The sequence below is a fragment of the Danio rerio genome, chromosome 1, assembly GCF_052040795.2.
Source record: "Danio rerio strain M-AB ecotype USA chromosome 1, GRCz13ab, whole genome shotgun sequence".
Classification (NCBI taxonomy): Eukaryota; Metazoa; Chordata; class Actinopteri; order Cypriniformes; family Danionidae; genus Danio; species Danio rerio.
Genome location: NC_141021.1, coordinates 15,523,197 through 15,548,783, shown reverse-complemented (window position 1 = coordinate 15,548,783; position 25,587 = coordinate 15,523,197). Strand labels below are relative to the sequence as shown.

Sequence of the window (25,587 nt, the reverse complement as noted above, 5' to 3'; positions counted from 1 at the left end):
CTCCCTGTGTTTGCGTGGGTTTCTTCTGGGTGCTCCGATTTCCCCCACAGTCCAAAGACATTCGCTATAGGTGAATTGAATAAACTAAATTGTTCAAAGCGTATGAGTGTGTATGGGTGTTTCCCAGTACTGGAATGTTCCATATGCTAATATAGTTGGTGGTTCATTCCGCTTTAGTGACCTCTGAAATAGAGCCTAAGTCAAAGGAAAATGAATGAATGAATGAATGAATGAACATAAACCTTAATGAAACCTTCATCTTGAGAGTCACTATAAATCAGGGGTGCTCAACCCTGTTCCTGGAGATCTACCTTCCTACAGAGTTTAGCCCCAACCATGATCAAACACACATGAACCAATTAATTAGGAAATGAACAGCACTTTATAATTACAGGCAGGTGTGTTTGATATAGGTTGCAGCTAAAATCTGCAGGAAGGTAGGGTTAAGCACCTCTGCTATAAATGATCTCATATACACTGTTTGATGGATAAACTGGTCGAACAAAAATGTGTTTTAAAAGGACAGTTCACCCTAAAAGGAACCCTCTCACCCTCTTCTTGCTCCAAACCTGAGTTTCTTTAATTTGTTAAACACAATGGAAGCCTGATAACTAATCCTAATGAGTACGGTGAACTTAATTCATTTGAGTAAATGAAGCAATTTGAACTCAGTAAAACCCAATAAATGAAGAGAACTCAAACCAACTGAGTACTGTAAAACCCAATAAGTTAAAGCAACTCAAACCGCTTGAGGAAACCGATTGCTACAAACCATTTGAGTTAAAAAACGTATACGTGTATATATGACTCGAGTACTGTGAACGTACTCCATTCAAGTTGAAGTACTGAGGTATTTAGTTAACTCATTTCATTCCCCCTTCAACACTGAGTTCAAAACTCTTTTCAAATGAGAAGAATTACCTTTCAGTAAATTTTGAAATAACTACACTTGATAAAGTTGACTTAAAGTTTCTTATTTTGGGCTCAGCATTTTGTGTGAGCTTTCAGCTATATGAGTGAAGATCTTAAATGCAGTCCTACTGACCACACATGCTAAACATTTCTTTTTTTTTAAATTGGTGTCTTTATATCACATTCATCCATAGCTTTGCTCAAAATGATTCTACTGTAATAAAATGATTATAATGCTTTTAATTTATTCATGATTTTAATGGTAAAAACTGTAAGATTCATACAGTAAAAATATATAACCTGATTAACAGTAAGTTTTTATATATATATATATATATATATATATATATATATATATATATATATATATATATATGGTGAATAAGCATTAATGAGCTTTTCCAGTATTCCCTGCATGACACTATGGTTCTTTTTCATTTTTTTTCTCTTCACTTATGTTCTTTAGAGTTTTATCTAACATCATTGTGCCGCTTTAATTTTATGCTTGTTACACTGTTGGTGTTTATCAAATTTATGACCTTCAATAAGTATGTTTCTCTGCTTCGGAGCCATTGCTGCGGTGGCCTGGGAGCATTTGGGGGATCGTGCCTTGCTCAAGAGACTCACTTCAGCCGTGGTATTTAGGGTGGTGAGAGCGCTGGATATTCACTCTTACCACCCACAATCCCTGCCAGAGCTGGAACTCGAACCTGCGATCTTCAAATCACAAGTCCAACTCTCTAACCATTAGTTTTTGTCTTTTAAACGAAGATTTGATCTGTAGATGTAATTAAATCCAAAACATTAGTCTATTACACCATGAAATACTAAATTTATTTCAAATCTGGCAACCACAGCTACCAGTGTTTTACTGTAAATTTGTCAGATTTAATGTGGCAGTGTAGTGTCATTTATCCTGCATATCTGTCTGTTCTCTTCTTAGAAACTGGATGAATGGCTGTGCAGAAAGAGCCCAAGCTGCCCAAACCCTCATCACAGAGCCGAGGTCTAAGACGACAGTTCTTGGCCGCCGGAGAGTGTCACATCCTATGTCTGGTCCATCTCGAGCTCTCGTCCACCCTGTCACGATGCAAAGACCACAGTCCTGCCTCTCTGTCCATCAGACTGATCATCCTGAGAGTTTGGACCAGGGCGGAGGTCATTTTCCTCGATCATTACAGCCTATACACTTTACATTTTCACCCTGTCGGTCGAGATCAAGGTGTTCAAGTTTTCTGGGCTCCCCAAGACCTGCGGGACAGTGTAGAAGAGGCGAGTCCTGTGCCTTCATGATGCAGCTCTTCAGTGGTCTGATTGGAGCTCTACAGGACAAAAACCTGCATCTTCAGGTCCTGCAGCACCTCTGTGAGGTCACTGAGGCTCAACGCGTCAGTCTCTCGATGACAACGGTAGACAAAACAGGTGGAAAGTGTTTAGGTCCCGTCCTTCAATCAGATGCAGACTCTGTTCACAGCAACGCACAGACCAAATGGAACAAGTCCATTATGGAATATGTAGTCAGGACTGGGAGACCTCTTACCGTCAAGGATGCCCATGAGGTACAGTATGAGGGATGTTCTTGTCTAAACCTTCTCCAAGTCATTTCAGGTCACTGATGAATGTCCAGGATTTCCCTTGTAACAGAAGTGCTAATTGCTCAGTCATTTCAGGACAGATCTAAAGTTCACTGCCCTCGAAACAGAGCGTTAATTCAAGATGCTGTACTGTACACTTTCCTAATGAGGCAGGTTATTCAGAGCTCATCTAGAGCTTTTAACAGTTTAACTTCTTTAAACCTGGAAGGACTTGAATGGTCTTACTAAGGTCATACAGTAGTAATGGTAAATGTGCAAACAAATACTCATATAGTGACATCACAATGGCATTTTTTAATTGAGCATTTTGTATTAAAGAGGCAAAGTAGGCCTATATTTAGTGCTGTTGTTTGTAATTTATATTACATTATTGCAGTTTTGGAGGATGATAATGTTATAATATATGATAATCTAATAATCAATAAACAGCCAATATATAGATCAATATGGAATCTGCTTATACCATACTTTAGAACAGTGTTTCTCAACCATGTTGCTGAAAGACCACCAGCACTGCACATTTTCCGTGTCTCTTTAACCAAACACACCTGATTTGGATCATCAGCTCATTAGAGAGACTAAAAGACATGTAATGAGTGAGACAGACAAAGAAGACATCCAGAACATGCAGTGTTTGTGGATCTCCAGGAACGTGGTTGAGAAACACTGCTTTAGAATATAATGTTGCGAAGCCAAAATGCGATTTAAAAAGATTTAATTTTAGTTTTTAGTTTTTTTTCTTTTTATTTTATTTAGACAAAGTAGTCGAAATACATTAATGTTCATTTATTTGTCTAAATACATTAACAAGAAATTGCTAAAAGCAAAAATAAACTACAAATAAATATATATTACATTCATTTAGGCCCCAAAACACATCATAGTACCACTTCACCCTAAAGACCACAATGGACATAAGTTTTGTTTTTAAAACTTTATTCTGCTATCCTTGAAAAATTAGCTGTATTTACTTATTGTTTTGTCAAATAAAAAGAAACAAAGAAAAAGATAGTATGAAAAACAGATGTTCATCCAGGTTTGATAAAAAATAAACTTCAATTATTTAGAAATATTTTCTTGAAATTGATCGTACACAATGAAATACAGTATTTAATGCTGAATGGAAGCATATACCACTGATGGTACTGCAAAGATATGAGATCAGCATGAATAATGTATTATTGAATAACAGTTTCAGTTTGTACCTTTATAACAACATTTTATGGTCACACACAATTTATACAGTTGAAGTCAGAATTAATAGCCCCCCCTTTGAATTTTTGTTTTCTTTTTTAAATATTTCCTAAATGATGTTTAATAGAGCAATACTTTCTGGAGAAAGTCTTATTTGTTTTATTTAATCTAGCATAAAAGCAGTTAAAAAAAAACATATTTTAGGGACAAAATTATCAGCCCCTTTAAGCTAATTTTATTTCTATTGTCTACAGAACAAACCATTGTTATAAAATAACTTGCCTAATCACCCAAACCTGCCTAGTTAACCTTATTAACCTAGTTAAGCCTTTAAATGTCACTTTAAGCTGTATAGAAGTGTCTTGAAAAATATCTAATCAAATATTATTTACTGTCATCATGACAAAGATAAAATAAATCAGTTATTAGAGATGAGTTATTAAAACTATTATGTTTAGAAATGTGTTGAAAAAAATCTCTCCGTTAAACTGAAATTGGGGAAAAAATTAAACAAGGGAGCAAATAATTCATGGGGGCTAATAATTCTGACTTCAACTGTATATATTCGGAAAGGTGGCTACTCCAAAGCTCCAAAAATGCCAATTTATTAAATTAAAAATGCTGATACTAGGCATGGGACGATAACCTGTTTCAAGGTTTACTGCAGTTTGAAATAGTCAAGGTTTTAAAACTGCAAAAGTTTTTCTTTCCTACGGTATAATATGTAGATTTTATTTTATTTTTTTAACAACTGCTTCATTCAGATTTTTAGCCATTTAACCGCACGTCGTTAAGTTATGCACAGACACAAATTGAGTTTTATTTACTTATTATTTGAATTTTTTTTTATTAATTAAACCAAGAATATAAAGTATTTTTAGAAACATATAATAATTTGCACATCACACTTTAGCTGCCAGCTTCTTGCATCTGTGCTTTTTTTACTGCAGGCGGTAAAATCTTTCTGTGATTGGTCATGTTTCGCGCTTATTTGTTTTACTGTATTTTGACTTACAGCAAATTAAAAATACTGTATTTTATGGCGCAAGTTTACTGTTCAAAAATATTTTAAATGATTTTTTACAATAAAATATATTCTGTTCAATAAGGCAAAAAATGTTTTTTATTTTACCCAGAAAATTAAAAAAAGAATATATTTAGACCAGGAATCACAATACCGTGAAACAGTTATCATATTGTCAGAATCTCATACCGGCCCATGCCTAGCTGATACAGGGCATGTAACATTTCGAGCACACTGGCTCTTCATATATATATATATATATATATATATATATATATATATATATATATATATATATATATATATATATATATATATATTATATTTGCTGTTTGACTGAACCTTATTTTAAAAGCTTAATGGACACACTGTCACAAAGAAACAGAAAGAAAGTTATTTCAAAGATCAAACATCAGATGAGAAGTGTCATACAGGAAGATCCAGAAATATCAATTTCTCACAGTTTTTTTCCACTGTAAATCATACAATGACATGTTCTCTTCCTCTTCCAAAATCTGTAAATATAACACCAGTTTTTCAGTGTTGCAGTATATCACGCATCTTTAGTTTTTTCATTATAGCCGAGTGTGTGGGAATGAGTGGTGAGACTGTGTGTACTTGTCAGTCTTTATATGCTCTGGGGCATTTATGTTGGAAGAGAAATCCTTTCCTTCACTAAGCTTTAAATCCTGATCTGGCACTGTGACAGCTGACAGAATGTGAGCTGAGAAGAGAAACAGACTGATTAGAGTATTGTGTTTCAACTAGTATCTCTCTCTCAAAAACATGTCACTTTGCTGTAATCTTTTGCACTCCTTGAGGCTTTGTTTAAACTTCACGGTTTACTATTCATAAAATCATAAAACATACAAGCAGACTGTCATCACTGATTCTTTCAACTGTGTTTTTATAGGACCCAAGATTTCAGGTTGAATTATATGAGGGAGAAGAAGACAGACCCAAGAGTGTTCTCAGCGTGCCCGTCTTGAACCACAAGAAGGAGGTTGGACTTTTATAGATTATCTATAATTCTATTTTCATAATAATGAATAATGAGTAACACCCAACTCGAAGGGGTGTTCATAAGACTGTAATGAAACCTGTATAATCATTCTATTGTCATATTAATGAATAATGGGTAACACTTTACTATAAGGAGTGTTCATAAGACTGTCATGGAACTGCCTGTTTTCATAAAGTTGTATTTTCAGGTGATATTTAGTGTCATTTACTGAGTTATGACATTTTATTGGCAAAGATGACATTGTTTGTTATAACAACATGATATAGATTGCAACCAGTCTTTATCTTGTAAACCAGTCTTATAATATTAACTTGTCATAAATCTGTCATAAACTTGATTGTCAGAAGGCTATTATAATTGTGTCATGAATATGTTTCTAATCATACAGGGTTTTGACTATTTGTCATTCCCATAAAACTTTACTAAACATTACTCTGTCAAATTAATTTTAGGAGCGTTATTAATATTTAATGACATTTTAATGAAAACTTGTACGACTGTAGAGGTAAAAAATATTTTTTTTACCTCTACGAATCTGCTCAATCTTGCAGATTCGCACTCTATAACATCAGAAAGCTCCGAACCTTCCTATCTGAACATGCAGCTCAACTCCTTGTTCAAGCTCTTGTTCTCTCCAGACTGGACTATTGCAACTCTGTTAGCCAGGCTTCCAGCTAACTCTATCAAACCTCTTCAGCTGCTTCAGAACGCAGCAGCACGAGTGGTCTTTAATGAACCTAAAAGAGCACATGTCACTCCGCTGCTCATCCGTAAGCACTGGCTGCCAGTTGCTGCTCGCATCAAATTCAAAGCTCTGATGTTTGCTTACAAAGCGACGTCTGGCTTAACAGCTGAGCAACCGTGTCGCCAATATTTTCTTTACATTTATGAATTATAAAGGTTTCACGACAGTCTTATGAACACTCCCTTCAAGTAAAGTGTTACCAAATAATGTTCAATAATGTTTTTGATGGGCTGTATTTGGCAGGTTATTGGTGTTGTCTTGGCTGTGAACAAAATCAGAACATGCGCAAGCAGCTTTTTCTCTGAGCAAGATGAAAAAGTAAGTATGGATCAGTAATAAGCAAAATAAACCTTTGGATTTTTTAATAATCTAAAAAATGCTGAGTTTTTTAAGCTAAATATAAAATATAGTCCAGCTCGACAGTTTGATTAAATTTTGAATAAAAAAAATTATAAAATAAAATAATAAAAAATAACCCCTAACAATAGGCATTATGAGACCTTGATCCTTGCTCTGTTGACTTTTGATGTGAAAAATTCACATCTGCAGTTTATTATACTGTCATTTATGTAGTTTGAAATAATAAAATGTATAAGAAATAAAGTGTCACGATGGCACAGTGGGTAGCACAAACGCCTCACAGCAAGAAGGTTGCTGGTTCGAGCCCCGACTGGGCCAGCTGGCAGTTCTGTGTGGAGTTTGCATGTTCTCCCCGTGTTTGCATGGGTTTCTTCCGGGTGCTCCGGTTTCCCCCATAAAAAAGGTGAATTGGGTAAGCTAAATGTTCATACTGTATGTGTGTAAAAGAGTGTGTATGGATGTTTCCCAGTGATGGGTTGCGGCTGGAAGGGCATCTGCTGCATAAAACATATGCTGGATAAGTTGGCGGTTCATTCCGCTGTGGCGACCCCAGATTAATAAAGCGACTAAGCCGAAAAGAAAATAAATGAATGAATAAGAAATAATATATGGAGAAATAAGTAAAAAAATGTACTGGCAGTTTAATAGCATAAGCTTTTTGTACTGTAACATAAAACACCAACCCAGACAATATATCACTTTAAACTACAGACTAAAAATGTCAATAAAAGGCACTCTTTTGAAACTTTTGAGATAAAAATTGTTGGAAGAAAGATCAACATCCCATAATGCAATTTAAAAGCTACTTTTACAGATATTTTTTACAGTGTTGGTTTAAAATAGCTCCCACATCCAGTGTTGTGCTCATACTGTACATATAATTATGTTGATTTACGTAGCACCAGTGTTTTGACATGACATTTCATTCCACCGTATGTCCACACATGTAGCGGAATGAGAATAAAGCTCTACTTGACTTGACTTGACTTTAGGCTAAATCTGAGGTTAAAGCATTCCCCACTGTACTAATGGTGAGACAGCTTGCAGACCCCTGTTGCACACACACCTTTTACCGCAGGCCTTATCTTTATCAGCCTTTTTTGCTTTTAGGAATTTTAAATGACTTATTTAGGGGAAAAAGACAAGGTTTGGAGTGAAAAAACAAATGCCTTAAATCATTTCCAGCCTTAAAGAATGGGCCATGATTTTACCTGCAGGTGCTGTCATCACACATGATGCTGTTCGGACTGATCCTGGAAAACCATCAGTTGTGTGAGAGTTCTGAGCAAGAGAACAAACGCAACCAGGTATCACACAGACTTCACATTGATCAAGTTAAATAACATAAACATAAGGAATGTGACAACATAATAACATGGAGGAAATGCACAGTTATAATTTCACTCTTAAAAGTACTGTGTTGTGAAAGTGATTGCAACACCAGCTCTGATCCTATGGGCTATATGCACCGCTAGTGTTTTACAGCCAATGATAAACTTCCGGTAAAAGCTTAATGTGACTATTATCTTTTTCATAAGGTTGCTTTTATAGCATTGCTATTGTGTTGTAATTAAAATACAATCAGTTAAATAAACTTTAGCATTATTTAGTTGTTTAAGCATAAAATGAGATGAAAGACAGTGTAACTGCTAGCGCCGTCAGTAGCAGGAGGCTAACCAAGAAACTCCATTGAAAATACATATTTTAAAGACATGGCAGGGGAAATGTAGTTTAAAGCAGTGCTTCTTGTTCGGTCTGAGACCCACTTCATATTGATTATCTATCAGGCAGTGAAGATTCCTGAATTTTAAGGAAATCAGACCTTAAACGTGGCAATTTTATCATGGAAAGAGTTCACCGGAAGCCCTGAGGCTGGCTGGCTGAAAATGAAAAGCCCATGTGCAAACACCCCATTGTTACTTTAAGAACTCCTCATAAAATTGATCCTTTTTATAATTCACTGTTGTGGATTTGATTGACAGGTGCTGTTGGAGTTGGCTCAGCTGGTGTCACATGACTATCCATCTCTGGACGCCATGCTCGGTGAACTGGCTGCCGTTATTCTACCAATTACAAAAGCACAATTCTGCACTGTTTTCATTTCAGATGACAGCTCCACGGTAGTACACAAGTCAATACAATTAATTGGATGATTGCTAACTTTTAAAACCAAAAAAGGATTTGTTTATTTGCATGCATATAGTAATGGTTTTAATCTTGTTGTCCTAAATAATCTTCTTATATGAACTACTAAGAAGCTGATACTGATAGATTCTTATTTATTGTTGACTTACAGAGGCTTTTCTCAAGGATGGTCCGTATAGAGTATGAGGAAATTGAATGTTCTGTTCATTGTTCTTCAAGGTAAGTGAAATAGGGGTTTCTTAAATCTTAATTCATTGGCTTTTAGACAATTTGTCCTCATAAAGGACTAAAATTAGAGCAAGAGGTATTCAGTGTTGTATTTTTGTGTTGTTTTTTGCAGTACAATCAGTAATAGAGTTAATTTTAGTTTAAAAGAAACTGAACATTAAAGTGAGCATTGGAAGTTTGTTTTGTTTTAATCTAGTATTATTTTTATCAATTTCACAGAAAACAAGACACAATAATAAGACACAAAACAATAATCACAACATAAAAGTAAATGTATCCTGAATTAAGAATCTGTAGATCAGTGTTTCTCAAACACAATCCTAGAGGACCAACAGTACTGCATGTTTCAGAGTATAGTCATTACAAGTCTTTCATTCACTGCTAACTAGCTGTTGATCTGAATCAGGTGTGTTTGGTTAAGGAGAAAATATGCCGAGCTGGTGGTCCTTAAGCATAGTGGCTATTAAACACTCCATTTAGACCTGAAAAAAAAAATATATAATATACTATATAATAATATAGGCGAGGCAGTGGCGCAGTAGGTAGTACTGTCGCCTCACAGCAAGAAGGTCGCTGAGTCGCTGGTTCGAACCTCGGCTCAGTTGGCGTTTCTGTGTGGAGTTTGCATGTTCTCCCTGCTTTCGCGTAGGTTTCCTACGGGTGCTACGGTTTCCCCCACAGTCCAAAGACATGTGGTAAAGGTGAATTGGGTAGGCTAAATTGTCCGTAGTGTATGAGTGTGTGTGTGGATGTTACCCAGAGATGGGTTGCGGCTGGAAGGGCATCCGCTGCGTAAAAACTTGCTGGATAAGTTGGCAGTTCATTCCGCTGTGGCGACCCCGGATTAATAAAGGGACTATGCCGACAAGAAAATGAATGAATGAATGGATAATAATATATCCATTATAAAATATACAATGGATAATCCTGGAAAACAAGCTTTTTTTACAGCATGATTAGAAGGTAAAAAAAAGAAATATAATTTTTACAGAACAGCTGAAGTGTTTGGGAGTTATTCAAATCTTAAAGGGATAGTAAAGTGAAATTGAAAATGTGTTTATCGTTTTTCTTCTGTTGAACACGAAAGAAGACGCGTCATAAATGTCAAGCTGATAACCATTGACTTCCATAGCATTTAATGTATGTCATTGGCTACCTGGCTACTGCAACTGGCAACATTTTTCAAAACATCTTCTTTTGTGTTCAAAATCAAGAAATTCAAACAGATTTAAAACAATTGAAGGATTAGCAAATGATGACAGAATTTTAATTCTTTGCAATTTTGAGAATTGTTAAGCTTTTTTGTTAACTTAAGTCAAAGGTAATGGAGATCAGTGCGATGTTGCATTGTGAAGCTTTGAATTACTGTTAATATAACTTCCTATACCGTGAACGCATTGATTTATTGTGTTTCCTTTTAATTAAATACTCATAAATTGACACGGTGGCTCAGTGGTTAGCAATTTCGCCTCACAGCAAGAATGTTGCTGATTCAAGCCCTGTCTGGGTCAGTGAGCATTTCTGTGTGGAGTTTGCATGTTCTCCCTGTTTTCTTGTCTGCTTTGGTTTCCCCCATAGTCCGAAAACATGCGTTATAGGTGAATCAGGTGAAATGAATAAACTAAATTGTCCGTAGTGTATGAGTGTGAATGAGTGTGTATGGATGTTTCCCAGTACTGGGTTGGAGCCGGAAGGGCATCCGCTGTGTAAAACATATGGAAAATCAATGAATGTATTCTTTACTTGGATTTAAAAAGTGTTTAATTGGCTTTACTTACAGAAAGCCTGGCAAAAGTACATCATAATTTGTTCACAATTATCAAAATAAGAGTTAGTTTGTTTTGATTAAGCCCATTATGTTGTAAATAACACAGAGTTCAGTATTACTTATTTAGCAAACCAAAAAAAGAATCAAAACATTTATTGTACTTACGCATACAGTGAATTTTTAGTAAGTGTAAAATATGCAACTCTTGCCTTTTAGGGATTGTGACACTGACGACGTCAGCTACATCTATGCAATGCATGTGCAAAACTCAATGGAGACGCTCAATATTGTCAACCGGCCTGTAAGTTGATTTGATTGATTCGTTTGCTATAACTTAGGAATTTCAGTAGAAGTTTTGGTAAAGATACTTTTCTTAATTTATTAAATTAGATCACGTGTTAACTTTGAAATCTGGGACTGCTTTTTTCATAGTTTTTCTTCCTTTTTTATTAATCTTGTTTCCTGGAAAACCATATCAGCATTTGACCAAAAAGTACCTCATGTGTGGGATTTTCCATGTTCGTACGTGACATGTGCTGTTTTTGTGTGTTCTTCAGATTTCCATGGTCTCTCCGATTAGAAGTTTGATTGGTGCTCCTCTGAGAGGCAAACAGAGCAGTAACGTCATAGGTAAATATTCACATTCTTATATTGTTCTGTCGAACCAAAGCCATCATGATTTCCCACAAGAACATTTAGCTCAAGTCGTTCTCTTTTATAACGAGGGAGATAATATTATATTATACTGCATACTGAGAGGATGGAGCTAAGCTTTAAACATAGGAGAGATTTGTTTAGTTCATACTGATTTTAATCTTGGAAAAATCTGTGTTGTAGAGATGATTTCTGAACATTTATAACAGTTGAATTATTTGTTGGCGTGTTTTAACTATGTGGCAAAAATAATCACCAATGAAGTAAATACCTAATCAATGATTTTATTCAATTTAGAAACAAATACAACAGGCAATGTATCTGCATGGAAAATAAATGTACAAAGTTGATGATTATGATGATATATAAAAACTGTAATATAAAAGTAGTGAGCTGCAAATATTACAATGAAGAGCCCTTTCTAAAGCTCAGGAAAAATAAAGACCACTTTATTATCAGTTATTATCAGTAATCTGCATTTGTCATTGATAGTTTCTGAGGAAAAAAGGCATAGTGATTTAGTAGTTACTGTTACCTTACAGCAAAAAGGTTGCTGGTTCTGGTTGTGTGGAGTTTGCATTAGAGGATGACGTCGGAGTGGATTTTTACTCCTGTCCCATTCCTCTCCCACAGAAAGAAATCTTGTCCCGTCCCACTCCTAGACCAAAATAAAAAAATAATCCTTTCTCATCCCGCTCCTGGTAAAATGACCCCCTACTCGCATCCCACTGTTTAAAATGACCCCCGCTCCTGTACTGCTCCCATATATTTTTTTCTACTTTTAGTTTTTAGGCATTACATAGAATTTGATTTAATCTGCTCCCCATCTTGTTTTAGACCAGCTGCTGAGTTCCTGTTTCTAGATTTTCTTGAGATCAGTTACAGTAAATAAAAAACAGTACATACTGTAGTTCACAGCTGCATTTTATTTAGCTGCGTTGATTCTGCTTTTATAGAGAAAGTTAGGCACATGGAAATGTTAACAGCAGATACTCCAGTCCTCCCCACTCACCACCAAACATGCATACAATAATTCTTCTTGTTTCAATTCAATTCATTATATTTAATTTACTTTGGATGAAAACAAAGATGACTCCCAAATCTGAATCTGACAGAAAATGAAGAGTACACAGTACAGAGTACACGCCTACTCTCTAAAATAAAATCTGACAAGTGTCTTTCACATATATTCGGAATAAGCATGTGTAAGTAATGTAAAGCAGTCATATCTTCGGGTTTTTTATTTGAGATGTAGAACACAGGAAAAGCGGCCGTATAGAGAGACACTGCAGTGCTGGTGCACTGTAAAAACGCCAACTTTCAAAAAGTCCTCTGAACAAAGATTAATAAGTTAACTGAATTTAAATATTTTCATTTGAAATGCTGACAAATAATAGTTAGTTTGTTCAACAAATATGGTGCTTCAATGTGAAAAACTTAAAATATTTCGTTGAACTAATACAAAATTCTTAGTTTTGCGTTGATGCGTGCCCTTCTTGTTGGCGCATGCGCCTTATAAGCTTCTGGCGCATGCGCAATTTACTTCCATAGCTCACTGCAGGGGGTACCTGTCACGTGCGCGCGACAAAACGAACCATCTTTCTTTCTGCGGAGCTACGTGTCAATCGTTTTCATAATCGATTGTATATAATTGTATACATGTTTTTGTGCGATGTGCTACCCATCTGACTGCCCGATCTATTTTACCAGTGTATTAATGATGTGAGAGACCGTGATAGAGCGGTTAAGAGTAGTGGTGGGCAAAGCGAGGCTTCGTGAAACACTGAAACAGTCGAAGCAAATGTGTCGAAGCTTCGAAACGTTTCGAAACCTCACTCTACAGTGACATTTAGTGGTCATTTTTTATATATATTGCACTGAAACAGCTTCAGCAAAGAACGATTGAACAAATTGAGGGATTAAACCCCACTTTGTGAAAGTGGAATCCTTCAAGTAACATAGTACAGTGGTTAAGGTGTCAGACATCCATGCAGGAGTAGTAGGTTTCGAAGCCAGTCAGTAGCAGTTGTTTTAAAATGCTTTAATACCAGTTGGTAATGCTTTGCTCTTGTATCGTTTTGTTTCAACATTGGTCTGATATCCGAATAAACAATTTGTGAATAAATATGTCTTGTTTTTGTCTTAAAACAGGGTTGTTGCTAGATCAAAAACGGTGGCCTGAAGTTATCAAGAATTATTTATATTATTCATTAAATTTCCCATTTATTGTATTTTATTAATGTCTACCCAAACCCTAAACCCAACCATACTGTAAAAATATTTATTATTGTTTTACAGTGTTACAAAAATTATGCTAAATTGATGGCGTAACTGTAGCTGTATCCTATTTAGGCTACACAAAACAGAAACATGATTAAAATACATAAAACCATGATTTCGAAGTCGGATTCGAACCCAAAACATCATGCTAAGCATAGAATCAATAAGCAAACCCACAGTGCTCTAAGCCATTTGAGACAGAGATAATTTGGAGACCTTGGCAGTCAAATTAGGATTCACCAGGTCTCGAAACGTTTCTAAGCTGATCGATGCTTTGAATCGCTTTAGTCACGTGACTAGGTGTTTCGAAACACTTTAGTCACGTGACTTGGGTGCTTCGGATCATGCTTCGGTGCAGTGATTCGAAACACTTGCGCTTCGGGATCTCGACACTGTGTCAAAACATCAGTTTCACGTCAGCCATCCCTAGTTAAGAGCAGGCCAACGACGTTTCTGCTAAATCATAGGTATGTATGTCTTTTTTTGTTGTCATCTAACGTTATATTATTTGATATGTTGGCTTTGATGTGCGCGTGTATCCTAATACGGAACTATTTGTTATAATTTAGCCGTGAGTTACTTGTTTCGTGCACTTGGTTTTGGCTATTTACATCAATAAAAGTTTAGAGTGAATGTATTTGAAACAAATAGCGATTTCAATCGAGTCATTTGCTTTAATAACTCACGATTAATACAATGAGTATCATATAACATACCAGGTCAGGTATCCAAGTCAAATATAACATTATGTCCTGTTTATCTAGATTGCTGTCAGCATTGCGCACATCATAACCTTTTTTCCCTTCGAACCAGAGCCAGTGGAACAAACGGTGACGTGTTTAACTGTGTAATTTGTGTGAAAATCGTGTGATTTTCATGTAATTCATTGCTTGATTTGTTAGCTCGACTAAATGTCTATCATATTCAGACCAACTTGCTTTAACAGTCAGCTAGCTTTTATTTACATAAAAAATATAAAGGGCTAAATATATATTTTTCTTTCTTTTTGCTCAAAAGGACTGAAATATTGACAATGACATAATTCAATGCAAGAGGTGAGACTTGTTATCATCAGTGAAATTTGACGGTCATTCACCAGCAGATGCAAGAAACCTTTTCTCTTTGCCCAAAAGAAGTTGTTGAGATTTAGCCAGGAAGAAATTAGAGAGAGATAACCTGGACTTTAAGGAAGAGGTAAGTCACTATATTGCAATTGCTTTGGTTTCATTCAAGGTAGTAATGATAATGCTAAAAATAACAAACAACATTATTATTATAGGTAATTCAAAATACATCTGTATTCAGCATTTGAACATTTAAATATTTACATTTACATATATATATATATATATATATATATATATATATATATATATATATATATATATATATATATATATTATGTGTAAAAATTAATATGTATGTTTTTTTTGTATATTGTAGATCTGCACAGAGTTTTCTCAGATCTGTAATGTAGATCTCCTGAGACAGTTAATCGAGTGACTTGATAAATATACAGCACCTCTCCTGAAACTCTACAGAAAAGAAGGGATTCAATGGGTCCAGAGATGGATACAACTTTAAACAAGATGGATGAGCAGGTACTCATTAAGATTTTTTTTTTCTTATACACCCGTCTGATGTTTTTAACATGTGCAACATATTTTGTCCTGTCAAGAATTTCATGCTCAGGTAATACAGTCCAATAAAACGTAATTGCAACAATTTAATTGTCCAGCCCTTTTGCATTAATTTTAATTGTGTCAAGTTGTGTTTTGATTGTGAGATGGAAGTAAGATAAATAACAGATGTTTCACTTGTTTTGAGTGACCATTTCAAATGAATACATTCAAAGAGGAAAATAGAAAATAATAGCTGTAGTTTTTAACTCAAAGTAATTGTCACATGAAACTAAACATTTTTCTAAATTTGCCAACACAACCATTATCAAATTCCATTGTATGGAAACCACAAAATTCTTTTTTAAAAATAAAGCCATGTGTTTTTTCAACAGCATGAATAAAATACTATGCTCATTTAAATGTACTAAGTACATTTTTACTTACAAAACAATAAGATTGTAAAACACCCTTTGTAAATGACTTTCCTTTAGGTCACTGATATTGTCACCGATCGAGAAAGAGCAGCTCTTGAGGGATTGCCAATTTTTCTTCGTAAAAATTCTGCTTGCTTTCTCAAGATATGTCTGGTAAGTTACCCATTTTCATACCCTATTCTACATTTATTAGTCTGCTTGGTAACACTTTTAATAGCTGCACGCTATAAATAATTTATTTAGTATTAGCGAATAGTTAATTTATTTTCTGTTAAGCATAACTCTACATGAAGTGCTCAATGATTGTATTTTTTTTAACTTTAATGATTCATTTGTATTACTAATTTAAGTATTGCATTATTTACAAACCAGTTATTTAAGAATACTTGGTGTTTTTAAGATCATTCAGAATGCTTAAGTACACGATTAATAAACTATTCAAATTAACATTTAAATATCCTAATATTAAGGTATGTAATAATAGTTACTTTGTATGTTAGTATATGCTTTATGAGCTTAACTTCATCCAGTTGTGACCTAATCTAAAGTGAGGACTATTTATGCTTTATAAATCCCTTATGAATGACAATTAAAGGCTCAGTTATATTCTAAACAGGACAATAAACAACTTTCACAATTGAAACTGTATCAAATAAAAGTAAATCTTTGCAATTTTATGTAAAATAAAAGTTTAAAAAATTGCTAAATATTAAAAAGTTGTCAATATATTGTTCAATTATTATATATTATAGACTATTCAAAGTGTTACTGTTTGTATGTACGAAAGTATTACATGTTTTTATTTTCTTTGCATAATAGTAATAACATTAATAAGTAGTAATTAATATTACACATCAATTAATTTTCCCATTACTTAATCTCCTATAAGGACACGGACCCTGAAGACCACAGCACCAGAGATTAAAGGATTGGAATCTTCACTGTGGTGGAAGATGATAATGGCACTTCTGCATCCCTGCAATATGTGATGAACCTCGCTAAAATCTTGGAGGAGGCCATAGTACTTCAGGATATCACACATCTGCCTGCAGCCTTCGCTTACTTGTTTAGCCTCTTGTATAGACTGAATATGGAACACCCAAAAGAACTCAAATATACTTTTTAAGTGATTCAGCATGTTTTATGGAGGTTGGTGGCACATGATCTGCGAGAGTTCAGTTCATTCATTCATTCATTTTCTTTTCGGCTTAGTCCCTTTATTAATCTGGGGTCGCCACAGCGCAATGAACTTGTTTTACGCAGCGTATGCCCTTCCGGCTGCAACCCATCTCTGGAAAACATCCATACACACTCATTCACACATACACTACGGACAATTTTAGCCTACCCAATTCACCTGTGCCACACGTCTTTGGACTGTGGGGGAAACCGGAGAACCCAAAGGAAACCCACGTGAACGCAGGGAGAACATTCAAACTCCACACAGTAACGGCAACTGACCCGTGACCACTTCCTAATGTGCCACTGTTTCAATGTTTTGAGGTCTGTTTTTGGACTTTATGTACTTTGTTGACAAAAGTGCAGTACACTTTAAAGACTGTATGAATGGAGTGGCTTTTAGGGTTTACTCTGATTAGATGATTGTATATTCACCTGGTTTGAGTGTTTAGACACACTAATAGCTTGGTTTTAGTAAGGTTGCCAGTTATTTTATGTTGAGGCAGTGTACAATCTTTTCAAATCTGGAAACATTCAGTACTAGTTGTGTACAAACTAGCCCAATGCTGAACACGGCTAATGTCAAATGCTGATTTTGTATGCAAATGTTTTGGATTGTGATTTGAACACAGTTAAAAATAAAAAAAGTGAATTGACTATTCTTGTGTATTTAATTTGAATCCTAAAAATTAATAGTAAATGCATAATGAATCAGTTTGTTTTATTTTGTTCAGTAAACTAAAAAAATCTTGTTGGGTAAACATAATCATTTTTGTTCAGTAAACAAAAGATCTTGTTGAATAAACGTGAAAATTTTTGTTCAGCAAACAAAAGATCTTGTTGAGTAAACATGATAATATTTGTTCAGCAAACAAAAATATCTTGTTGGGTGAACATGACATTTTTTGTTCAGCAAACAAAAATATCCTGTTGGTTGAACATGATATTTTTTGTTCAGCAAACAAAAATATCCTGTTGGTTGAACATGATATTTTTTGTTCAGCAAACAAAAATATCCTGTTGGTTGAACATGATATTTTTTGTTCAGCAAACAAAAACATCTTGTTGGGTGAACATGATACTTTTTGTTCAGAGAACTAAAGAATTCAACAAAATATTTTGAGTTCACTGGTCTTCAAACCCTGTTTGTTGAGTTAACTCAAAAAGCTATGTGTGATAGGTTGCCTAATTATTTTAAGTTTACTCAACTTTTTTTTTTTACAGTGTGAAGATTGTGGCTGATTACAGCGGTTTGCCGGATAAATCTAAATTTGTAGCTAAATGTTAGCTGTGCCAAACAGCATTTCCCGTTGTTTACCTCTTTGTTTATGTTCTTGCTACAACATACTGTTAACACTAGAAACTGTGCAAGTAATAGATCAATTTTAACAATTAAAAATACTCACAATCCACAGCTTCGTCAGTTGGAGGAGTGTTTAGCCAAATCCAGCAGTGAACTGTGAAATAGCAGCATTTGAAAGCCATTTTAGCTTTCTATGCTATAACATTACAGCGCCTCTGGCCACGCCACATTGCTGCGTAGGGTGAATGCTCATAGCCTGAAGTGTTTGCGATCTCACTAACCCAGATGTATGGTTTTTTAGCCTCCAAACTTTGTTTGCTGTAGGCTTTGCTAAGCCTAATCTGTAAAAGCCAAGGTCTCCCTTTGCATTGAAGTTTGAGCTTCTTACATTTAGAGATGTTGTTTATGTTCTCACAGCTACATTACACATCAACTAAAGTTTAAAATGTGATATCGTAGTGGACCACGCCTTTGAAAAAAAATTATTATGTACATGATAATAATATTATATGAAAATATGAAGATCATCAGCAGTTTATAAAATAAAGCACATGTTACCTAAAACATAACTTGGAAGTTGTTAACTCTTTATTTATTTCCACAACATATTATTGTAATGCATGTATTTAAGTTGATTCAGCCGTAAAAAAAATAAATAAAAAGAAATAATAATAATAATAATAAATAAAAAAAACAATAAAAATGATGTAAATATGTAAATATTTACAAAAAATGTAAAAAAAAAATATTACTTTATATTCAAACATTGTACAAAATTCATATTCTCTGTCTTTCAATGTATATATGAACAAAAAGCTAGATATGCTTCAGTAGTGTGTTTCTTTACTCATACAAAAGTGGGCTAAGAAAAATATCTAAATCTAACATTAGCCCATGGGCCTTTGCGTTGGGCATCTCTAATCTGACAGTTTACACATTGCTTTGTCCTATAGGTGTGTGTCAACTGGTCAATAAAAGAATGGCTATCGCTGAGAGTGAAGCTTTTAGCCGAGCCGATGAGCACCTCCTGGAGGACTTTGCAGTGTACTGTGCTCTTGGATTGCAAAAATTCAACACCCAGCAGACGGCAGATAAAACCAGAGCCAGGCTGGCTGTGACTAAAGAGGTAGGAAATGCCATCACATTTCCTTTTTTGAGTCACTGGAAATCACTTCATATTGTAAGATTAGTAAGCAAGAGATTTAAACGCTGACTCAACAATTACACAAAGCCAGGATTTAATACAGCTTTAAGCAAAGCATACGTTGTTTTGTTTCACACTCTGAATATATCTAGTGTGTGTGTGTGTGTGTGTTTGTTTGTACCAACAGGTCTTATCTTATCAAATCTCTGCTTCACAAGAAGAGATTAATGAATTAGAGGTAACTCCGCTTTTTAGAACTGTACTTCCTTTTATTTTGATCGAAAAAGTACCTCTAATCCTGCTGCATCTGCACATGCATTAACATATTGTGTAATTAACTATTGACGAAACAAAAGGGAACTTCTTGTGGTTATGGTCATTTAGTCTTGTGGTTTTGTCAGTTGCACTTCAAGAAAGGAAGTCATTTAAAAAAGACATATCGATAATCTCCTCTCGCATTTCTTTCCTTCAGGAGGCCGCCATCCCATCAGCAGATACCCTCTCTCTGCTTGATTTTGGCTTCAGTGATTTCGATATGTCGCAGAATGCCATGACTCAGGCTGTTGTGCGCATGTTTCTGGATCTCAATTTGCCACAGGAATTTAAAATCGATTACAAGGTTTCAAGTTGAATCATACTTTAATAACTAACGTCACAACAATCAAGCCTTGAGTAACTCTTGTGTAAACAGTGGATCTAGAGTTTTTGTATGTCCGTTTGTTTTTCAGGCTTTGTGTCAGTGGGTTCTGAGTGTGCAGAAGTGCTACAGGAGCAATGTGGTCTATCATAACTGGAGTCATGCTCTGCGCACCGCTCAGTGTATGTTTGCAATGCTGCAGACAAAGGAACTAAAGGTCAGTCTGTTGATAAGAGACTAGTTTAATCTCTTAAACCCCAGTAGTGCATGCTGGGTTAATAAGTTAAATGGTTTATTCTTTGAAAATTGGATTAGGCTAATTATTGTTTAATTAATCCCTGTCCTGACAAATCTCTGATATTTCGTTGCTTTTACACTCAGCGCGATTACTTAATATTTCTTGTGCTTTAATCCAGAGCAATTTTAGCAGTCTGGAGGTTCTCGCGCTCATGATTGCCAGTCTGAGTCATGATCTTGACCACAGAGGTGTGAATAACTCCTACATACAGAGGTAAATTCTGCTTTTCCTACCACAACTTAATTCTGACTATGGTGGCATTATAAACACCTGTCTAAAGTTCATTAATGCTGTGCAGCTTCATTTGACTGGTTTTGGAGCCATATTTAAATACTGCGTATATCCGTTTGTTAAGTGTGACGTCACGCAAAGCGGCTTTCGGATCCAAGTGCTCAATCTAACTGAATGGCGAGAGTCATCAAATGGTAATAATAAATGTTTATAAAGCCATGTAATACTTTCGAAAATCATGATCGCAATATATATATATGTCCATGCCTAATATCCCATGGCCAGAAAGGGATACATTTTTTATAAAATGGTAAAATTTAGCTGTTTGTGATGCAGCAAGTCCAGAGATTGTTATGTACACTATGAATTTATATAAAATTCCCTTTAAAGTGTGATAGGACTAATAAATGGTCATAAACCAATATTTTCTCAATTCAAATGAGTAGCAGCTTGGACCTGGAAACAGTATTACACACGTCACCGATACGATCACGATACCGTCACGACTTAACAAGCGGATTATGTTTAAATTGACTCAATTTTATTTCATCCTTTCCGTTGTTTGTCTTAGGAGTAACCAGCCTCTGGCACAACTGTATGGTCAATCCTCCCTCGAGCACCATCATTATGACATGTGCCTTCTCATTCTTAACAACCCTGTAAGATCATGTAGCATAAATTAATCCATCCATCCATCCATCATTCCATCCATCCATCTCAATCATCATATCTTGCTATCTTCATCCATCTATCCATCCATCCATCCATCCATCCATCCATCCATCCATCCATATGTTTATTAATTCATTCATTTGTTTCTCCATCTATGCATACCCTTTTGTTTGACTGTTCAATCATTTCTCCATCCATTCATTCATCCACTCTGATTTTTGTAAAAATGTCTATTCAGTACATATTCTCCCTCCACCCATCAATCCATCCTTCCATCTGTTTGTCCATCCATACCATCCTTTTAGTTGTTCATCCTTACATCCATCCATCCATCCATCCATCCATTCATCCAACTGTGGTCCACTAAATTGGTATATTTGTCTATTTATCTATCTATATATATATATGTTCAATTATCTGTCAATCTGTTTGTCAATTCATGCATTAGTTTTCCATTCATCTATGCAATCATCCAACAATCCATTTGTCTATTGAGCTATTATCAACTATTCATCCATTTGTCCATCCATCCATCCATCCATCCATCCATCCATCCATCCATCCTATCTTATTATCTTCATCCATCCATCCATCAATCCATCCAGACATCCATCCATCCATCCATCCATTTGTTAATCCATTCACTTGTTTCTCCATCTACGTTTACACCTTTTGTTTGTCCATTCTTCCATTTATCTATCCATCCATCCATCCCTCCATCCATCCTTCTATATATTTGTTCATCTATCTATCCATTCATTCATCCACTCTGATTTTTGTAAAAAACATCTATACATATTCTATTCATTCATTCATTCATTCATTCATTCATTCATTCATTCATTCATTCATTCATCCACCCATCCATCCATTCATCCATCCATCCATCCATTTGTTAATCCATTCACTTGTTTCTCCATCTACGTTTACACCTTTTGTTTGTCCATTCTTCCATTTATCTATCCATCCATCCATCCATCCATCCCTCCATCCATCCTTATATATATTTGTTCATCTATCCATCCATTCATTCATCCACTCAGATTTTTGTAAAAAAACATCTATACATATTCTATACATTCATTCATCCATCCATCCATCCATCCATCCATCCATCCATCCATCCATCCATCCATCCATCCATCCATCCATCATCCATCCATCCATCCATCCATCCATCCATCCATCCAATACTTTTGTCCTTACATCTATAGTTCTCTTTATTCATATATTGACGTCCATGCGCATCTGTTCCATACATCTCTTGCTCTTCTCTCTCAGGGCAGTCAGATTCTGAGTTCACTCTCAGTAAACGAATACATGGCCTGTTTGCAGATGATTGAGAAGAACATTCTGGCAACAGACCTTGCCATTTTTTTCGAGTAAGCTTATTTTTCTTTCCAAATCAAGCTGTAAACATGGATGTACAAAGAAAATATTAATGTGCTGAGTGTTTGTGTTTTTACCTATAGGAAGAGAACTAAATTCTTCAAACTTGCTGAGAATAACAGCTGTCTGTGGAAGGATGAAGGACACAGAGAACTGCTAAGGTACAAACATTTTAAAGAACATTAACATACAATTTTCAAACATTTTTTTCATACAAACCACTATAAATCTACATATGTTGCTTATAACACATACACATAGTGATTTTTGCCTGTTTGCGCCGATCTGCAGTCATTTTATCTACAATAAGAACAAAACAGCATGAAAACAGGAAACCCCAGCCACATTTGCTTGCTTATGACCACTTCCTGCTTCTATATTAACTGATGTTCTTGTTGTAAATAGGTCAATGCTAATGACAGCGAGTGACATATGTGCAATAACCAAACCATGGCCTGTTCAGAAGCGGGTGAGCATCTCCCACACACACATTCACGTGCGTGCAGATGCACTACAACCACGCATGCATGCAAACACACACACACACACACACACATACATGCACATACACAAATGACTCGTTCTTTATCTCAACCTCAACAGATCGCTGAGCTTGTAGCAACTGAATTTTATGCGCAAGGAGACAGAGAGAAGCGTGAACTCAACATTCAACCCATTGTAAGTCAACCATCCTATTTCATCATTCTCTTTATACAGCAAGACAAGTAGCTTCACATAAGTGTTGCAATCAGTTTGAATAATACGTTGAATCTCTTTCTCACAGGATGTGATGGACCGTGAAAATGCGTCTCGTTTACCTCAGATGCAGGTTGATTATATTGACGGGATTTGCTCACCGCTCTATGAGGTGAAGGCCTGCCCGCACACATCCTGTTACAAATGTGTGTCAGTGTGTGTGTCTAGTGAGACATTTCTGCTGCATTGCTGTGCCTCTGGGTGTTTCAGAAGAAGCAGAAGGTCTGTAGTGTGTTTACAGTTTCTTTGTGTCTGTTTTTTCAGGCCTTGGCTTTCATTTGTGAGTCCTGCTCTCCTCTGAAAGAAGGTTGTAGCAAGAACAGAAAACACTGGCAAGAAATGGTGGAAGATAGAAAGGAGGACAACATTAAAGAACAAGAAAATTAAAATATAAGCAAGTTAAAACTGAAATCCATCAAGAAAGGAAGCGGGACTCTAAGTTGTGTCTGATATTCAGATTTTAGTAATTATTTCTCATTTGCAAAGATGAAAAATGGTGCAACTGTATAACACATAGTCTTGAAGTATTAGGAAACTATCATAATCACTGGTGTCATGCTCATCTATTCTTGATCTTTACGTTTTTTAACATTACACAAAGTTGACCAGCTTTGTCATACTCGTGGATCGATGAATAAAAATAAATGAATAAATCATCATTTATTATTTTTAATATTGTGTTGAAATGTTTCAGAAAATATATTGATAATCTTTATGCTTTAAAATAGGATCACTTTTAATTCAATTGTTTTGAAAAGCTGATGTTGTTGTTGAAGGGATTTCCAATAAAAATATATATATTTTAATAAAAAAAACATTGCAATGATCTCTCTGTTGAGTTTTTATAAAACAAGTTAATAGTGTTGTATTTATTGGCTTTCATATGTTGTTCAAATACTTCCTGTAATATAGTGAAGTGCAATGGAGTTGGTGCCAGATAACGGGGGAGTGCCTGAAGGTGCAACAGAATGGTGTTTTCACTTGATGTGGTCAAAGCCTTCATGTGATCTGTGAAAACATGTGCAGTCTAGTATAGACACAAGCTTGCCACAATCTTCACAAGCAGCTCAGTGCACTGAAGAGGGCAATGCTCTGAGTGAGACTAACAGAAGAACAAGCTGAGCAAATGCAGATCCCTTCACTATTAGCTGGGCAGAGTTCTGCACTATTTTTTTATTTGGGATCATTTTGCATGACTAATTCTAAAGACATAAATTTGATAAAAACTTGAAAATATATTTAAGAAGAATCGCAGTGCTGCCCATAAATGTTAACTTTTTAATTTAACCCTTGTGTATTGTACAAATTGATCATCCTTACGTTATCTTCAGGCTTTTGCACCATTGACTTCCTTTATAACAACCTTTTTGATTGCAAAGCCATGATACTGACAGCACACAAATGCACTTTATTTCATATAAAAGCCAGAAACTAACATTTTTGCAGTGTAACTAATTATAAACAGTATAAAAATGACAAATTTGACCTTTTCCCTGACAGGAAAAACCACACTAAAAAATCACGGTTGCCTTAATAATTTAAAGCTAAATCAAATTAACCATATGAGTCCATTGAACTTATATTATGTTAAACTGACTTAAAACAGCTCGCATAACTTATAAAATTAGATTAGAACATGATTAACTTAGTTTAATAAGTTACATTGACTTACAAACATATGCTGTCAGGACCAATTCATTCATTCATTCATTATCTTTTCGGCTTAGTCTGTTTATTAATCTGGGGTCGCCACAGCGAAATGAACCGCCAATTTATTCAGCACGTTTCATGCAGCGGATGCCCTTCTAGCTGCAACCCATCTCTGGGAAACATCCATACACACTCATTCACACTCATACACTACTGACAATTTAGCCTGTACCCAACTCACCCACGCGAACGCAGGGAGAACATGCAAACTCCACACAGAAACCCCAACTGACCCAGCCGAGGCTCTAACCAGTGACCTTCTTGCTGTGAGGCGACAGCACTA

The 25,587-nt window shown here is 35.4% G+C and overlaps 1 protein-coding gene across 6 annotated transcripts in view; it reads left to right on the top strand.

Moving 5' to 3' along the window:
• pde5aa (phosphodiesterase 5A, cGMP-specific, a) overlaps positions 1 to 24,421 on the top strand; it is a 32,070-nt gene extending 7,649 nt beyond the window's left edge. For 4 of the 6 annotated variants that reach the window (XM_087236852.1, XM_087236853.1, XM_087236851.1 and 1 more), the window contains exons 4-23: positions 1,856 to 2,471; positions 5,639 to 5,728; positions 6,738 to 6,812; positions 8,072 to 8,161; positions 8,837 to 8,974; positions 9,151 to 9,218; positions 11,212 to 11,296; positions 11,553 to 11,625; positions 19,421 to 19,593; positions 19,799 to 19,849; positions 20,084 to 20,230; positions 20,340 to 20,465; positions 20,665 to 20,759; positions 21,349 to 21,436; positions 22,731 to 22,831; positions 22,922 to 22,999; positions 23,244 to 23,307; positions 23,442 to 23,516; positions 23,623 to 23,706; positions 23,859 to 24,421. In XM_087236852.1, the coding sequence (XP_087092978.1) occupies positions 1,856 to 2,471; positions 5,639 to 5,728; positions 6,738 to 6,812; positions 8,072 to 8,161; positions 8,837 to 8,974; positions 9,151 to 9,218; positions 11,212 to 11,296; positions 11,553 to 11,625; positions 19,421 to 19,593; positions 19,799 to 19,849; positions 20,084 to 20,230; positions 20,340 to 20,465; positions 20,665 to 20,759; positions 21,349 to 21,436; positions 22,731 to 22,831; positions 22,922 to 22,999; positions 23,244 to 23,307; positions 23,442 to 23,516; positions 23,623 to 23,706; positions 23,859 to 23,981 (2,440 nt within the window). In that variant the 3' untranslated portion in view covers positions 23,982 to 24,421. Of the gene's footprint in view, positions 1 to 1,855; positions 2,472 to 5,638; positions 5,729 to 6,737; positions 6,813 to 8,071; positions 8,162 to 8,836; positions 8,975 to 9,150; positions 9,219 to 11,211; positions 11,297 to 11,552; positions 12,947 to 14,946; positions 15,124 to 15,372; positions 15,531 to 16,042; positions 16,139 to 16,874; positions 17,822 to 18,388; positions 19,112 to 19,420; positions 19,594 to 19,798; positions 19,850 to 20,083; positions 20,231 to 20,339; positions 20,466 to 20,664; positions 20,760 to 21,348; positions 21,437 to 22,730; positions 22,832 to 22,921; positions 23,000 to 23,243; positions 23,308 to 23,441; positions 23,517 to 23,622; positions 23,707 to 23,858 lie in introns of those variants that run through there. The other 2 variants (XR_015476415.1, XR_015476414.1) reach the window with 2 other exon arrangements.
• Positions 24,422 to 25,587: the final 1,166 nt, after the last annotated feature.